Source organism: Rhinopithecus bieti, unplaced genomic scaffold (genome assembly GCF_001698545.2).
Source record: "Rhinopithecus bieti isolate Rb0 unplaced genomic scaffold, ASM169854v2 scaffold_16601, whole genome shotgun sequence".
NCBI classification, from domain to species: domain Eukaryota; kingdom Metazoa; phylum Chordata; class Mammalia; order Primates; family Cercopithecidae; genus Rhinopithecus; species Rhinopithecus bieti.
In genome coordinates, this window is record NW_016808732.1 from 855669 (window position 1) to 874261 (window position 18593).

Sequence of the window (18593 nt, forward strand, 5' to 3'; positions counted from 1 at the left end):
CTGTGATAGTAGGCCGGGATGACAAGCCAGCCACCTTGATACAGAGTGGAATCACAGTCTCAGAATGTGCCTGATGGCAAAAAATGCAGAGTAAGTAGCTCAAACACCCAACCAGGGCAGGGACCCCTACCCCATATGCCTGAGTTTCTATCCTGACCCTTGGGATGTCAGTCAGAGATCCCTGACTCATGAGGCAGCCCAGTCCATTCTTAACAATTCTCATTGCTTCCTAATGCTGCAGCTTTTTCTGTCCTTCCTCAGGGCACTCATTCCCAGTTGTCTCAGCTGTTACTCACCTGCTTGCCTCCAGACCTCTTGTACAACTGATCCCTCCCCGCAGACATGCCCCATCCTTCCCACGTGCCTTTGCAGCAGGATTTCAACTGTGGCTTTACCTGTGCCATCTATGGTTGCAGTATTTATTCCTTTATTCTGAACATTATTTTCTTTCTCTTTTCTTAGACAGGGTTTTGCTTTGTCACCCAGACTGGGGTGCAGTGGAGCAATCATGGCTCACTGCAGCCTCAACCTCCTGGGCTCAAGCGATCCTCCTGCCTTAGCCTTCTGAGTAGCTAGGACCATAGATGCAAACCACCATGCCTAGCTAATTTTTTTTTATTTTTTTTAGAGACAGGGTCTCAATATGTTGTCCAGGCTGGCCTCGAGCTCCTGGGCTCCCAAAGTGCTGGGATTACAGGTGTGAGCCACTGCACCCAGCCTGAACATTTTTAAATGAAGCTTATAATTACTACAACTTTTTAAGAACCCTACCAAACAGTTGTTCATATTGAGTGTATAGTCAAACAAAAACTTCCTGGGCTCTTTCATTGAAACCATTATTAAGCCAGATCTCTTCAACCCTGCTACTAGGCTAATTGAGAGGTTGAAACCAAGGGCAGACATTTACATTTATTCTCATTGATCTTAATTTTCCTGGTTCTGTACCATCACTTCCAGCTTCTTAAGATATATTTGAATCCTAATCACAACATTTGTCCCTTCCAGCCTTCTGTTACTTCCAAATATGATAACCAAAACACTTTATTAGTATTGAATAGAACAGAACTAAAAATAGTTCTGGCATACCATTTGCTTCATGCTGACATTGAACAATTGAGGTCCCCATCGTACATACTAGAAATGGAATGAGTGTTTGATGAATGAATGTGTGATCCACTTTGGGGGTATGCCTGTTCAGTCAACCATAAAGGCATCTAATTATAGCTATCATCCAACAACCCACCTTTCTCCATTCTGAATACTCCAAGCATGTCAGGTTTGGACCTGTTTTTAATGCTTGGCCAAAATGGAGTGCCTTCTGCCAGTGCACCACACAGGCCTTCCAGTTTAGTGATGTAATAAAGCTGGAAGGAGATTGGTGAGTCAGCACTTTGAGAATCCTTGCTGTGCCCAGGTCACCTCTGCCTTCACACACAGGTATTCTGCCCTCTTCAGTGTTTGCATACATAGTTTTTCCAGTCCTGGTCCAAGCTCATCAGTCTGCTCTTCCTCTTCTTTAAAACTGAAACTGTGCCCTGTTTGTCCATAGACATGCAGGCCAGGCAGTCATGGGTTCATTCAAACTGAGAAACACAGGATTGGGGGTGTAGGCAAAGCAACCCATTTTCTTGCCCTAGGTTTGAGATGTATTTTTAGGACTTTATATATCAAATTCTAAGAGCATCTTCCATTCCGAGCAGTTAGCTGCTATTTACTGGACTTGCAGTCAGTGAGCATATATTCTCCGCGTCCCTAGCACAGAAGCGTCTCATTTTCCTATCACTTCTCAAGCAGTCTGAATCCATGGTAATAGCAAAAAATTTCTTGAAACTAAATTATAGCAAAGATATAAGTGTGGAGCTTCCTTTGTTAAATTTCATTTTTCTTCCTGGGAATGATTGAGTTGTGTATAAAATTTATGGTAACAGACTTTTTAAAGTGTATTTCTCTGCAGTTGTTTAAAGAACCAGAAGAAAAGTGGCATTTGTCATTTACAGCTGTATTGGGTTTAGATGACCCCAGAGGAACCAGTGGAGCATCACCTAAATATTAGCTGTTTATCTCCGAAGCCTCATCAACTCTGTGTTTACGTACAACACCTAGTTTGGTTTCCTGGTGCCTGCTCCATTAGGAAGAGGCTAGAGATATTTAATTTACTTAAGAGTTTAGCAGTAGAAAATTTAATCTGATAGATACTAGGATTTCTCAAACCTTACTGTGCATATGAATCATCTGGATATCTTGTTAAAATGCAGGTCCGGGTGGGGCCTGAGATTCTGCATTTCCAGCGAACTTGCAGAGGATGCTGATGTCACGGGTCAGAGGACCACACTTCGACTAGCAAGGCCTTATGCCACTGGGCTAAATTTAGAAATTATGATAGAGAGAGAGATAGTGTAGCTCCAAAGTGGCTTAAGATGAATGTATTCAGAACAGTGATTATCAGGCAAACCATAGGTAGCAAACTCTAAATACATTTGTCTTGATTCATCTATTAACTCCCCCTCCAATTTCCCTTTTCCAATTGTAATGTTTAAACAGTGCGATCTGCATATGTGGCTCTCTGGTAACTTGGCATTGATATAATTGTGCATGGCCCCATGTTTGGAAGAAATCTTTTTGTTGTGGCAGGTGCTTCCAGAGATAAACTCCTCGGGGGCCCCTGGGAGGGCGATTCAGGACACAGAGGCCAGTTGTCTGCAACTAGAGACTCTAAGAGCAGAAATCCCACTTTCCATTTTTCTTTTTTCTTCTTTTCTTTTACCTCTTCCTTATTTTCAGATCTACTTTTCCACCTTCATAAGTTACTTCTCTGTTCTTTCGTCCCATAATCACCCAACAGACCAGGAATGTGGTGCCATCCTGGGGCGCCCTCTGGTGGTTCATCGAAAATACAGCAATTCTCGATCTCTACCCTAGGATTTCCCCTTATCAGTACTGAAAGCTTACGGGGGCGGGGGGCCCAGAGAAGGGACACGTACCTCAGCGTTAAGACAGCCCTGTCTGCTCCGTGCTGCACTGCTAAATAGTCCTAAATGTAGGAGGAGGATGGGCGGAAATTTTTAACAGTTTGGCCCCCGGTCGCTGAGGCTTCTGTCTTAATCATTGTGTCCTTGATTTCTCATTGACAGTCTCTGGAAAAGATGCTGTTTATCAATGGATAACTTTTCAGAGGAATAAATTTGGATTTGTGTGTTAAGGCCGATATGTCTTAGCAATCATCTAGCAGAAGACCAGCCCAGTGAGTCTTCAGGGCCCACTAAACCGATGTCTCTCAAATAAACAGTGTAATTAAACCTGAGCACTACTGAGAACCTAGTCAGCATTCTTTTTCAAATTTACGAAAGCTGGCTTCCCAAAGAAGTACCTTCAGAGGAGTTTTCTAGTTTTGTGTATTGTGCATTCAATTGTACAGGCAATGTTACATTTGCATTGCTAATAGACCCTTCCTGAATGTGTTTGACATTTTACTTGGCTTTGAAAGGACTTTTATGCCGCTGCTTTTTCTTCCCTAGTGCTGCCTTGGGCTAATTAACCTATTCCCTTACTGGCTAGGCCTACTATATGCAAATGTTCTCATTTTGCATTCTGACATATCACTCTTGCATGAATATCCCTCACGAAACCCTGTGGGGTTTTATTGGATCAGTGCTACAGGAGGGTCAGCAGGGGGCGCATGGACCAGTTCTGAGTAGGTCTCACGCATGAGTTTTCCTTTCTGGTTGGTATGGAAATGTGGGAGCGTTTTGGCCTTCCCTTTCTTAAGAGTGATTCTTGAAATTTAAAGATAAAAGTTCATTATTAGTACTTATCAGACAGTCAAAAGGGGCAACTTTTTTGATGCTTTTGTAGTTTAATTTTATTCTGTCATTGTAATTGATTTGCAAGTATTGGGTGTAAATCATGTGCTGTGCTTTTTACAAGGGAAGGCTGTACAGAACACAGTTATTTGAGCCTTACAAAAACCCTAGGTTGGTGGGGCGCAGTGGCTCACGCCTGTAATCCCAACACTTTGGGAGGTTGAGGTTGGTGGATCATTTGAGTTCAGGAGTTCGAGACCAGCCTGGCCAACATGGTGAAACACTGTCTCTACTAAAAATACAAAAATCAGCCAGGCATGGTGGCAGGTGCCTATAATCCCAACTATTCAGGAGGCTGAGGCAGGAGAATCACTTGAACCCAGGAGGCGGAGGTTGCCAGTGAGCTGAGACACGCCACTGCACTCCAGCTGGGTGACAGAGTGAGACTCCACTCAAATCATCTCAAAAAAAAAAAAAAAAAGAAACCTAGGTTGGGAAGAGTAAATAAGTGACATTACTCCTTCAACATTTCATTTCTTCAGCATAAGTGTTTTAGGTCTTTTTAACCTTATTTTTCATTTCCATCCCAGTCTTTAAGCTCCTCTCCTGTCATGTGAGAAATTCTATTCTTACTGAAATGTCCTTTGATATTGAGACACCAAATTTCTAAACCTCTACCTTCCTAGATATCTGGTCACAAGACATTAAGGATTGAGAACTTTCTGTTGTGTCATTTGTCATTTCACTGTGATGTTCATTGATGATGTTGGAGCAAAACCAACAAGGGCCATTAAATCATTGCCCCTTCCAAGCTGGGCACAGTGGCTCACGCCTGTAATCCCAGCACTGGGAGGCTGAGGTGGGTGGATCACTTGAGGCCTGTTCAAGACCAGCCTGGCCAGCATGGCAAAACCCCACCTCTACAAAAAGTACAAAAATTAGCTGGGTGTGGTGGCATGCACCTGTAGTCCCAGATACTTGGGAGGCTAAGGTGGGAGGATCACTTGAGCCCAGGAGGCACAGGTTGCAGTGAGCCGAGATCACGCCACTGCACTCCAGCCTGAGCAACAGAGCAAGACCTTGTCAAAAAAAAAAAGAAAGAAAGACTGAAAGAAAAGGAACAAAATCACTGCCCCTCCAAAAAAAAAAGTTATAAATTAGGGGGGCAAAGGAGAGAAAGGGGGTTGTGTTTCAATAGGGATTTCGCTGTTGCTTCAGCATGGACAAGGATTGAATGCTGAAGGCTGCTACTTTATTGTGTTTGTTTTAAAATCAGATTATTGGCTAGACACAGTGGCTCACGCCTGGAATCCTAGCACTTTGGGAGGCCAAGGAAGGAGGATTTCTTGAGGCCAGGAGTTCAAGACTAGCCTGGTTAACATAGCAAAACCCCATCTCTCCAAAGAAATAAAGAAAATCAGATCACTGAAAAGAGAGTCTGAATGTGAGATATCAAAACCCAAGGGTGTAGAATTCCCAAAGCCCAGTCCCACAGCTCTCAGGATCACAGCGCGTTGCGCTGTGCATACCTACAGCTGCTACCTGTAGAAGCCATCACATCTGCTGCTTGCTAGCCTGGTTCATGTCAGTTGCACTGATGTTCGGCCTCTTGTCTGTTGGGCGTTGGTTTGCCCACACAGCAGCGGTAACTCAGACTTCAGTGGTTAGTAAGAGACTGAGATACTTGTCCATAAGAACTGGCTTCAGGGTCACCGTTTGTATGTCCAGGTTTGAACACACTGATCTGATCTGTCTGAAAGAGGTGTTGTTTCTAGTGTTAATGGCGAGTTGTTCCTTTCCAAGGAGAAAGGGGACGGTGTGAAGGGGAACTTCAAAGTCAACTTGGAAGAGAGAGACGGACAAACCAAGCATGTAACCCATTAAGAAAACTTTCAGTGCACTAGCCCTATTTTTGTATGGTATTTGGGTTTTTTAACCATAGTCAAATTCAGTTTTTAACAGTCTTACTCTGTTATCATATTAGTGACTGTACTGGGAATACTTTTGAAACTTGCGGAGAACAGGATTCTTTCTGGTGGCCCCTGCTGAGTTGGCATGTGTGTGTGTGTGTATTAGGGGAGAGGAAATCGTAGGTCCAGTATGGACCCAGAGTTAAGGGGAATCTTGGAGAGTAGTGGCTCTGGCAGATGAGGATTCAGAAATCAAGTGCAAGGACTGTTCTGGACTCTCACTGCTAACCTGCTTTTTCTCAATGCCTGGCTCTAAGGGCAGGGTCCAGCTGGTGTCATGCTCTCCAAAGGCTTCATTTTATTTTCCAGCCAGGTGAAGGAGAGATGAGAAATGGAACCAACATTTCTGAAAAGGAAATTTAAGAACTGCATCATCTACCCTCTGAAAAGAAAAGGAGAAAAAAAACAAAGGAGAGAGGATATTGAGAACATCTTAGGGGAGTTGTTAACTCCATTAAAAAATGTATGTGTTAGAGTGTTCACTTGCCCGGTGTCTTCATAATCTTCCTTTGCAATGTGCAGCTGCCATGGCTAGTGTTTTTTTTGTTTTGTTTTGGTTTGGTTTGGTTTTGGTTTGGTTTTGGAGACAGAGTCTCGCTCTTTTTGCCCAGGCTGGAGTACAATGGTGCAATCTCAGCTCACTGCAACCTCCGCCTCCTGGGTTCAAGCGATTCTCCTGCCTCAGCCTCTCAAGTAGCTGGGACTACAGGCATGTGCCAGCTACTATTACACCTGGCTAAAATTTTTTTGTATTTTTAGTAGAGACGGGGTTTCACCATGTTTGCCAGGATGGTCTCAATCTCCTGACCTCGTGATCTGCCTGCCTCGGCCTCCCAAAGTGCTGGGTAGTGTTTTATCTGCTTCAGTGCTTGGGGTAGGATTGGGTTTGGGGAGTTCACATTGACCTAGTCTTAATCTTGCCAAAGATGTTCTTTCCCCGGTGCTCATGTTCTGATGTCGTTTCCCTCCTTCCCTTTCTCCTCCCTTTCCTTTTCCCTGTGTCACTGCCCTCTTCCCTTTCCCAGCATCCAGAGCTGCTGCTGGCGGATTGTACCCACGGGGAGATGATTCCTCATGAAGAGCCTGGATCCCCTACAGAAATCAAATGTGACTTTCCGTTTATCAGACTAAAATCAGAGCCAGCCAGACAGTGAAACAGTCACCGTGGAGGGGGGACGGCGAAAAATGAAATCCAACCAAGAGCGGAGCAACGAATGCCTGCCTCCCAAGAAGCGCGAGATCCCGGCCACCAGCCGGGCCTCCGAGGAGAAGGCCCCTGCCCTGCCCAGTGACAACCACCGGGTGGAGGGCACAGCATGGCTCCCGGGCAACCCTGGTGGCCGGGGCCACGGGGGCGGGAGGCATGGGCCGGCAGGGACCTCGGTGGAGCTTGGTTTACAACAGGGAATAGGTTTACACAAAGCATTGTCCACAGGGCTGGACTACTCCCCGCCCAGCGCTCCCAGGTCTGTCCCCGTGGCCACCACGCTGCCCGCCGCGTACGCCACACCGCAGCCAGGGACCCCGGTGTCCCCCGTGCAGTACGCTCACCTGCCGCACACCTTCCAGTTCATTGGATCCTCCCAGTACAGTGGGACCTACGCCAGCTTCATCCCGTCACAGCTGATCCCCCCAGCCGCCAACCCCGTCACTAGTGCGGTGGCCTCGGCCGCCGGGGCCACCACTCCATCCCAGCGCTCCCAGCTGGAGGCCTATTCCACTCTGCTGGCCAACATGGGCAGTCTGAGCCAGACGCCGGGACACAAGGCTGAGCAGCAGCAGCAGCAGCAGCAGCAGCAGCAGCAGCAGCAGCAGCAGCACCACCACCACCTCAGCAGGGCTCCAGGGCTCATCACCCCGGGGTCCCCCCCACCCGCCCAGCAGAACCAGTACGTCCACATTTCCAGTTCTCCGCAGAGCACCGGCCGCACCGCCTCTCCTCCGGCCATCCCCGTCCACCTACACCCCCATCAGACGATGATCCCACACACACTCACCCTGGGGCCCCCCTCCCAGGTCGTCATGCAATACGCCGACTCCGGCAGCCACTTTGTCCCTCGGGAGGCCACCAAGAAAGCTGAGAGCAGCCGGCTGCAGCAGGCCATCCAGGCCAAGGAGGTCCTGAACGGTGAGATGGAGAAGAGCCGGCGGTACGGGGCCCCGTCCTCGGCCGACCTGGGCTTGGGCAAGGCAGGTGGCAAGTCGGTTCCTCACCCGTACGAGTCCAGGCACGTGGTGGTTCACCCGAGCCCCTCAGACTACAGCAGTCGTGATCCTTCAGGGGTCCGGGCCTCTGTGATGGTCCTGCCCAACAGCAACACGCCCGCGGCCGACCTGGAGGTGCAACAGGCCACTCATCGCGAGGCCTCCCCCTCCACCCTCAACGACAAAAGCGGCCTGCATTTAGGGAAGCCTGGTCACCGGTCCTATGCGCTCTCACCCCACACGGTCATTCAGACCACACACAGTGCTTCAGAGCCACTCCCGGTGGGACTGCCAGCCACGGCCTTCTACGCAGGGACTCAACCCCCTGTCATCGGCTACCTGAGCGGCCAGCAGCAAGCAATCACCTATGCCGGCAGCCTGCCCCAGCACCTGGTGATACCTGGCACACAGCCCCTGCTCATCCCGGTCGGCAGCACTGACATGGAAGCGTCAGGGGCAGCCCCGGCCATAGTCACGTCATCCCCCCAGTTTGCTGCAGTGCCTCACACATTCGTCACCACCGCCCTTCCCAAGAGCGAGAACTTCAACCCCGAGGCCCTGGTCACCCAGTCCGCCTACCCAGCCATGGTGCAGGCCCAGATCCACCTGCCCGTGGTGCAGTCCATGGCCTCCCCGGCGGCGGCTCCCCCTACTCTGCCTCCCTACTTCATGAAAGGCTCCATCATCCAGTTGGCCAATGGGGAGCTAAAGAAGGTGGAAGACTTAAAAACAGAAGATTTCATCCAGAGCGCAGAGATAAGCAACGACCTGAAGATCGACTCTAGCACCGTGGAGAGGATCGAAGACAGCCATAGCCCGGGTGTGGCCGTGATACAGTTCGCCGTCGGGGAGCACCGAGCCCAGGTAATGTTGGCCCGGGTGGCACAGGGATGGGACACCACACCGCGACGCCGTCGTCATCTCCTGGCAACATGAATTGCTTCTATGAGGCAGGATTAAGGGTTCTCAGGGACACCTAAACCTTAGACTCGGCCTTTCCTTTCCCAACTGCATTCTCTAGAAAAAATAAGCCCACTTTCCCGTGACCTCTGCTGTGTGTAATGAATTGATCTCCATGCATGGAAAGTGGGGCTAGTTATGGAGTCATTGAGACAGTTCAGAAACTCACCACTCTAGTTGTTTCTTGAATTCTGTGGTTAGGATGAGGAACCCTGATTAGGAAAGGCTGCTGGACTTCAGGTCCTTCCAGCGGTCATTCTGTACTTTTTCCTACCAGGAAAAGACAGAGGATGCTGCTGGAGTGAGTGGATAGGTGCTGAAGCAATCACATCCCATTGCAACATCCATGTTTTAAAATGGATGCTGGGTGCAGTGGTATATGCCTTTGGTCCCAGCTACTCCAGAGGCTGAGGCAGGAGGATCACTTGAGCCCAGGAGTTCGAGGTTGTAGTGAGCTTTGGCTGAACCTGTGACTATCACTGCACTCAAGCCTGGGCAACATAGCAAGACCCCATCTCTAACATATATATAATGTCTTACTATTATTTAGGTATGATAAGGCTGACAGATAGATCAGGAGACAACTCTCTTTGATGAGATAATTTGTTATACTCTCTGATCCCGAGAGGAAGGGGCACTCTACACCAAGAAGTGTAGAGCACCATAAAGTGGGGGGCACCTGGGGAAGCACCAGGTACGTCAGGAGGCGGAGAGAGTGAGGGGAAATATGGCAAACAACAGCCTTTATTGTGGTTTCATGGGAGGCAGGATAAACAGGTTTAGGATTGGCTAGAGTGGATAATTCCAGCGTGCTCTGGGGCATAGGGGCTGTCCCTAGTTGTCTGACGGCTGGTGCTGGGGTGATCGATACAGGTGGAAGGTCCAGGCACAGTGGGTCACACCTGTAATCCCAGCACTTTGGGAGGCTGAGGTGGGTGGATCACCAGAGGTCAGGAGTTCGAGACCAGCCTGGCCAACATGGTAAAACCCCGTCTCTACTAAAAATACAAAAATCAGCTGGGTGTGGTGGTGTGTGCCTGTAGTCCCAGCTACTCCAGAGGCTGAGGCAGGAGAATTGCTTGAACCCAGGAGGCAGAGATTGCAGTGAGCCAAGATCAGGCCACTGCACTCCAGCTTGGACACAGAGCAAGACTCCGTCTCAGACAAAAAAAAAAAAAGTTAGCCCCAAGTGTGATGGACCCATATAGGAGTCTGTTGGGGAGTGGGCTCTGGACTGGTTAGTTTGCATGTGAAAGTCAGGCTCCTAGGAATTAGCTCTGGACTGGTTGGTTTGCATGTGAAAGTCAGGCTTCTAGGAATTAGCTAATCCTGGGAGAGACTATACCTCTGGGATCCGCAAGACCCTAAAATATCAAAGCATCAGAAAGTAAAAGCATGGTTAATACAATCTGAGAAGTCAGGGCTGTCCCAGGTGACCTGCTGGGCTTGGGGTAAAGTCATCTGTAGCCAAGATGAGTCCCTTGAAGTATGGTTAACTCTCTTAATTTCCACAGGCTCCTTCAATCCACCCTTTTCCAGGTTCTTAGATCGATTACATGCATTTATTCCACAGCCCGTTTCTTTCACTGCCCAAGTTGCTGGGAGTCCAGCAGGTTCAGCCTGCAGCTGAGAGCTTTCCTGGCTATCGAGCTCACTTTCTCCAAGTGTTTCCATCTAGGATTTGAAAACACTCAAATGGGACAGAGCCTCCTTCCAGCTTGAGTTGAAAATAGTCATGAAATAGCTGCTATTTGGGACATTCAGATAAAATAAAACAAGAAAAAAAAAGATAAACTAATTAATGGTTTGAATTATTTTGGGCTTTTTTTTCTCATTTTTGAGACAGTGTTTCTCTGTCTCCTAGGCAGGAATGCAATGGTGCAATCATAGCTCCCTGTGGCCTTGACCTCCTAGACTCCAGCAATCCTCCCACCCCAGCCTCCCTAGTAGCTGGGACCACAGGTGCATACCACCATGGCCAGCTAATTTAAAAAGTAAAAAACATTTTAGTGGAGATTGGGTCTTGCTGTGTTGCCCAGGCTGTTCTCAAACTCCTGGGCTCAACCAATCCTTCCACCTCGGCCTCCCAAAGCCCTGAGATTACAGACACGAGTCCCCATGTCTGGCTTTTTTAAGCATTTTTTTAAAAGCCCAAGTGAGCAAAGGACCAAATCAGTTTTCCAGAACTGCTCGTGAATGACAGGATGTGGGGGCTTGCACAAAGTCAGGGCCCTGCACTGGTGAGAGCTTTTAGCCCTGAATAGTCTTCTTTGTATTATGAGATGTCACTGTAGGTTTATAGTCTTTGAAAGGGCCCAAGAAAGATTTCCCCGAAGATTTGATTAAAAAAAAAAATCAGGATTTTAAATAAATGACATAATAACAGAGCTCACCAGCCCTCTGTAGTGGGTGCTCACTTCCTGCATGAATTAGGGGTGGGTACTAGGAGAAAGAAAATGCACTGCCTTGAGCAAAGGTGACTCTTCACAGACCCCAGGTAAAACACAGAAAATAAACATGAGCGAAGAGTCATTGCTTTTCAGGGTACATAGAATCCTTAAAACATTTTTGTGAACAGAGGCAAGTGTGAAAAGAGGTTTTGTTTAGAAATGCGACGGTTCCTTGCCGGCCAGCATCTCCTTCAACTTGAGAATGAAGGCGGACACTTCAGCTGTGGGCCACACTTCGCAGGCCTGGCAGCCTCCGCAGAGCCCAGCCTCTTCTATTTTTTTATTTTTTATTTTTTTTAATTTTTATTTAATGTTTCTATTTTATTTTTATTTATTTATTTTTTGTTTTTTGGAGACAGAGTCTTACTCTGTCACCCAGGCTGGAGTGCAATGGAGTGATCTTGGCTCACTGCAACCTCTGTCTCTTGGGTTCAAGTGATTCTTTTACCTCAACCTCCCGAGTAACTGGGATTACAGGTGCACACCACCACCCCCTGCTAATTTTTGTATTTTTAGTAGAGACAGGGTTTCACCATGTTGGTCAGGCTAGTCTCGAACTCCTGACCTCAGATGATCCACCCGCCTCGGCATCCTACAGTGCTGGGATTACAGGCACGAGCCACCGCGCCCAGCCCCTTACAGCCCTCTTCTGTTCATGGGGGGGAAGAATCTAGGTGTGTTTTTCCCTACTCCAAACTTTGCGAAATTATTGATTCAATGAAAGAGAAATTGGCTTCTCTGTGAAGTCAGAGCCCTGTTCTCATGGTTTTTCCCATAGTGAGATCACTAAGTCTCTCTACTGACAGCCAGGGTGCAGACGAGCAGGTAGAAGTGTTGTCAGGGCCTGTTCGCAGGTCTGCGTGGCTGTGCTGCACGCCGGGAAGGGCTTCTGCAAAGAAAGGCAAGTGTGCTGAGACCTGCTGAAAAGGCAGCTAGGGCTTCACAGTGTAGAAACAAAAGTGCAAGGCCCTGACGCAACCAATGATTTGTCACTTTACCGAGGAGCCTATCAGAAATCGGCTGACATCATCACAGCTAAAATACTCCACCAGCTGTGTTTGCCACAAGTGACAGGTTCCGAGTCAGCAGAGATTCAGACAGAGAGCATGAGAGGGGGAGATGGGAGGGAGAGAGATAATTCATATCTGGACTTAATTGAGGTTCCAAAGGGCTACATCCTTCTCTCCCTCTGCAGTGCCTTCCTGAGGGGTTTTCTCCTCTAGCCTGAAGAATCTTCCTGGTCTTCTCAACTGGTTAGGCATCGCTGACACTGCACCCACAGAGAAATTCAGAAATGTGCAAATTGTTGAGCTTAATAAGCAAAATCACAAATTTGATTGGGGAAGTTGTGGAAGAAGAGATGGTTTTCTCCAAAACAGATGGCATTGTGACTCTAGGCAGAAATCCTGCATGAACAGACTCTTGAGGATGCCTGACCTCATAAGACCCCCCCCCAACATCACACCCCCAGGGAAAGTCGTGTGATACGGTATGGTGGTGACAGACCCAGGGGTGTGGCTTTGGGTCTCTGGCAGGACAAGTTACTTCACCTTTCTGAGCTGCAGCTCTCTCCTCTCTAAACCAGGCAAATGAGTTTTGTTTTTGTGTGTGTGGGTTTTTGTGTTCATTTGTTTGCTTGTTTTGAGACAGGGTCTTGCCCTGTCACCCAGGCTGAAGTGCAGTGGTGGGCTCATTGGCTCACTGCAGCCTCAACCTCACAGGCTCAATTGATCCTCCCACCTCAACCTCCCCAGTAGCTGGGACTATGGGTGTGTGCCACTATACCCAGCTAATTTTCTGTATTTTTTGTAGAGACAGGGTTTCACTATCTTGCCCATGCTGGTCTGGAACTCTTGGGCTCAAGCAATCCACCCACCTCGGTCTCCCAAAGTGCTGGGATTACAGACGTGAGCCATGGCGCCCGGCCACATAGGATTCTTCATAGGAGATAATCTCTCGAGACTGCTCGGTTTTTTAATGCTTCACTTTTATACTTTCCAGAACAGCACAGATCTTGTAAAAATTGATTAGCATCAGTTAACCAAAAACCAAGAAGGGTATTAAGATGAACATGTTCATGAACCTCATGCTAAGCGGCATACAAACCTCGTGGGAACTAAAGCCATCTCGTATAAAACTGAGGGGTGTTTTAGTTTGGGCATTATTTTTAAGGGGCTGAATTCCTCATTAAGACTGTGGAAAGATGCCCCCAGCGTTGTCCCAGCTGATGCTCCAGACAAGGCAATGTAGGAGAAAAATGCTTTTCCGTGTTTGTCACTATCCCTGTGGCATTGCCCTGCCTGGTGCAGCATTTCTCGCTCGGGCAAAGCGGCTATGCATCCCCCAGGCCCCCACCTAGATGCTTTAGGAGGAAAGGGGAATGCCAGGTATTGTCCACTGTTACTGTGTGCACCAAAGGAAGCCTCCTTTCTCTTCAGTGAAAGGTGGTAGCACGTTCCCTACCCTGGGAGAGAATTGCTACTTTGGCATGCCTTGATTCTGGTTGAGAGTCCCAAAGGATGACAGAATCACTTCCCTTGAGCCTCACTGCCAAATATAATCCACTTAATATCCTCCAGGTTTGAGGCCATAAGTCTGTGGCGCATCCCAGATGGGACCCCCCAAGCGATAGCATCAACGTGGGAGCCAATGCGACTCAAAAGAAGGATGGGGCTTTGCACCTCCTCCTCATGTAGGAAGTAGGTTAGCTGCTTGGCAAATGCAGGAACTGGCCCTGAAGAGAGCTGAGTCTGAATGTATCCCTCACCCGTCAGTAGCACTGGGACCTTGTGCAATGTTAGTTTTCCCTTCTCTGCTTCAACTTACATGGCTCTGGCCCTGAGAAAGTGATTTACAGCTGAAAAATAAATCAAAGGCCTTATGTTCTAAAAAGCATTTCTGGAAGGAGAGGCAGCTGATGAAAGTCTAGAAAGAGGCTGAACTTTTCCAATGAGCACAATAAGCCATTTTTACCCTGCCTGTAATCCTCGGGGTGGAGTCCCGCGAGTGGCCGAGGAGAGCACCCTTCTCACTGTTCCTGTTTGTAAGGCTAAATGATGTCATGCCAGCCTGCGTAAGCATACCAGTCTTATTTCTGAGCATGAACTGGATGTGAGGGATGCATTGGTGCTCCAGCCCTCCAGATAGGTAAGACAACCAATGCAGAAACAAGGGCTCCCAGGCTCCTCTTCTGCAAGAGGCTGTTAGCGACGTGTCCGCCGGGACAGCCCTGCCCAGGATGGCCCCAGTCAGGGAGCCTTTGGCTTCCATCTGGCGGCATTCTATATTATCCCATCCTTCTGTTTCACCCTTCCTAGGTTCAGCTTCTCTGAAGAGTACACAGCATTTGCTCAGTGGAGTTGTAAAATTTATTGGTAAAGTGCTCTGGGCTGACACGTTCCTTTGCTTCTTTCCTAAATGCCAGGCTCTGTGTGTTATTAGGGCCGTCTGTCGCTTCCCAGCACCTCCTGAGGTGACTGCTTCCCTGACTTGGTGGCTGCTTAATATTCAGTGCCATTTCCTCCTCCCGACTGTCCTAGCGTGGGTGTGAGTGTGCCTGTGTGTGCTTGTACAGCAGTTGTTATCATGATGTACTTACTGGGTGTCTACCGATGGCTTTCCTTTCATTCTGCTATCTTTCAGTTTGACTGCTGTGAGCTGTGAGTCATCGTTGGTAGCATTATGCATTGAATGGATTAGCTGGTACCTAAAAATAGCCAAGGCCCTCATGCAGGCGGCACATAAGCTTTTAGAGTCAGTCCCTTTGCAGCCAAGGCAGACCCACTTGCCAACATTGAACATGCCGAGCTTGGTGGTGATGAATCCTAACGTATCAAAAAATAGATAGTTGGTGACTGCCCTGTGTGCAGAGCGCAGCCCTGGATTTGTGCCGCAGTTGTTGGTAATACACACTTCCTATCTGTTCTGATGCTGGAAAGGCTCCAACAGAGAAACTATGTCAAATCGCATTTTTGTTTGTGGGTCTTTGTACCTCTCCAAAAAAAAAAAAAGAGAGAGAGAGAAATGCTCTGCTTTAAACTTTATGTGCTACACGTGCTCCCAACTGGGTCATCTTACATGTTTTGATTCTCTCCAACCATTGTTGTTTATACCATTTTTTTAAAAAATTAAAGACTATTGTTTAAAGCAGTTTTAGGTGTACAGCAAGTAGAGAGAGGTCCCACACACATAACAGTTTTCCCTGTTGTTAAAATCTTGCGTTGGTGTGATAGATTGGTTACAATTGATGAGCCAGTACCGATACCTTATTTTTCACTAAAGTCCATAGTTATACTACAGTTCACTCTGTGTTGTACATGCTGTTTTTGATGAATTTCTGATGTCATGTATCCAGCATTACAGTATTATACAGAACAGCTGTACCACCCTAAAAATCCCTTATGCATCAACCATTTGTCCCCCACACCCCACCTTAAACCCCTGGAACCCACTGATCGTTTTACTCTCTCCATAGTTTTGCCTGTTCCAGAATGCCATGCAGTTGGAATCATCCAGTATGTCGCCTTTTCACATTGGCGTCTCTCACTTAGCGATATGCATTTCGGGTTCTTCCATGTCTTCTTGTTGCTCTGATAGCTCATTTCTTTTTAGCACTGAATATTATGTTGTTCTTCAAGGCACATCTTTTTTTTTTGAGATAGGGTCTTGCTCTATTGCCCAGGCTGGAGTGCAGTGACACCACAATAGCTCACTGCAGCCTTGACCTCCTAGGCTCAAGCAATCCTCCCACCTCAGCCTCCCTAGTGACTGGGACCACAGGCACACACCACCACACCCAGCTAATTTTTGTATTTTTCTGTAGACATGGGGTCTTGCCATGTTGCCCAGGCTGGTCTTGAACTCCTGAGCTCATGTGATCCTCCCACCTCAGGCCCCCAAAGTGCTGCGATTACAGGGATGAGCCACTCTGCCCTGCCTAAGGCACACATTTTAAGGCCCCAGAAAAAGAAGGCAAGTGAGCTAGAACCTGTGTGCCTAAGGGCTTCCGTATCACAGCTGCTGTGGTCACTTGCTGGACTGTGTCCTTCCTGGCCAGCCCTGAGCCTCCCCACAGGGCCTTCCCACAAGGGAACTCTGTGAGCTACGCTACCACGTGTGAGAAAATCCCAGCTTTTAATTTGGGATTTGTGTTAGGAGGCGTCCCGGTGCTAGGGTGTGGGTTTACTGAACAACCCTGAAACACTTCCACCAAGGACTGAGTCAGGCTTTGCATGAACATGATTCAGTGTTTTAAATAGAACACTCACAGAGATTTTACACTCAGCCAAAGAGTTTTGACTGTTTTTATTAATGATTTTTAAACATTGCAGTAAACGGGTCTCTCGCTTATCCCCTTCATCCTTGAGACAGGGTTTTCTGATTTTTTTCATGCTGAGAATGTAACCATGCAGACTAGCCTTCCAGGAGAGCAGACCGGCCTTTACAGGTAAAACAAGACTGAGAATTTCACTTGCAGACAAAAGAATACCCAATTTAATAATTTCACCAAAAACAAGACATACTCACTGAAATCGAGCTTATGAGAGATTTCATTGCTCCCAGCAACAAGCGAAATTTGTGTGTCTGGGATAGTGTCACGACAAAATGTTTTGTGAAACAGATGCCCTTCGCAATTTGTGAAAACAGGGACTCTTGTGAAGGAAAAGGGAGACATATTTAAACAACAGACGCTTTGTTTTCTTTCTATCTTGTTTTTGGTGATATGTACATATGTGTGTATATAGACATAGCACCAATCTAAGATTGAAATATACAATCAAACAGCATAAATATGCGTGTACGTGCATAGTGTTTAGATACAGTAGTTATTGACTAAGTGATAAAAGGAATTTTATTGAATTTTCATACAGAGGAGCTAAAATTTTTCTTAAAAGGCAGTCACTAGTCAGATTAGGAAGGTGACACTGAATAAATAAATATGAGCCCAGAAGTGAGTCTGTGTTGTCTCCCTGTCTTGGTTCCTCCATCCCAAATGGGAGTTGGAGGTAATGGTTTTAGAGGAGTCGGTTGAGGGGGCTGGAGGGAAGAAGTAGGCAGATCTCTTATAACCGCAATGATGAGCAAATGGGCTTGCCGGCAGCAGCAGGAAGAGGAAGGGAAAGAGTGAAGGATGGTGGGAGGCGGTCCACCCCCAAAAGCAAGAGTTGCTGGCGACAGTGCATCCAGAGATGAAAGACAGAGGGGCCTCAAGCTGACAAAAGTATAAAGGCCATCCCTGAGTACGGTGGCTCACATCTGTAATCCCAGCACTTTGGGAGGCCGAGGTGCGTGGATCACCTGAGGTCAAGAGTTCAAGACCAGCCTGATCAACATGATGAAACCCTGTTTCTATTAAATACAAAAAATCAGCCTGGTGTGGTGGCAGGCGCCTGTAATCCCAGCTACTTGGGAGGCTGAGGCAGGAGAATCACTTGAACCTGGGAGGTAGAGGTTGTCGTGAGCCAGATTGCACTATTGCACTCTAGCCTTGGCAACAGAGTGAGACTCCATCTAAAAAAAAGAGAAAGAAAGAAAAGTTATAAAGGCTGTCCTACATACTGCTTAGTGTGTTTGAAACAGGATATATTTATTGGATGAAAAAAATGGGCTCTACTGAGCTGTCTGGCATTATGTAACATGCTTTGGTTATCTGTGGTACTGCTCCCATGAGTTTATTTTCATTGAGATTTCATCAGAAACCATTCTGGAAAATGTGTGGAACCCCAGCAAGATCATAAAATGACTTAATGATTACTAACACAGCTGCAGGAACGAGAGTGGAGAGAAAATAACTGAAATATGATTCAATAAAATCATGACGACCTCAGCATCTGACAAGGTGAGGTGGCTATGGCTCCGCTGAGAAAGCTGCCTGTTAGCGGGTAAGCCACAACCTGGAGAAAGCACTGCTCTTCTCCCTGGGGGAGGCCATAACCCACTTTAGTTCTGGCTGGTAAAAAAAAAAAAAAAAAAAAAAAAAAAAAAAAAAAAAAAAAAAAAAAAAAAAAAAAAAAAAAAAAAAAAAAGAAAAGAAAAGAAAAGGGGAAAAAAAGACAGGCAGTCTCTCTATTGCCCCTGTTGTCCAGTTGTACCATTGCAATGTTTTCCATACAGAAGGCAAACAGAACTATTCTTTCAGATTTTTTTTTTTTTTTTTTTTTTTTTTTGGGGGGTTTTTTGCACTGTCGCCCGGGGGGGGGGGAACTCAC

At 47.2% G+C, this 18593-nt stretch overlaps 1 protein-coding gene across 3 annotated transcripts in view; it reads left to right on the forward strand.

Moving 5' to 3' along the window:
• ATXN1 (ataxin 1) overlaps window positions 1-18593 on the forward strand; it is a 461092-nt gene that overhangs the window by 431592 nt on the left and 10907 nt on the right. For 2 of the 3 annotated variants that reach the window (XM_017887085.1, XM_017887086.1), the window contains one exon: window positions 6796-8839. In XM_017887085.1, the coding sequence (XP_017742574.1) occupies window positions 6956-8839 (1884 nt within the window). In that variant the 5' untranslated portion in view covers window positions 6796-6955. Of the gene's footprint in view, window positions 1-6129; window positions 6234-6795; window positions 8840-18593 lie in introns of those variants that run through there. The other variant, XM_017887087.1, reaches the window with a different exon arrangement.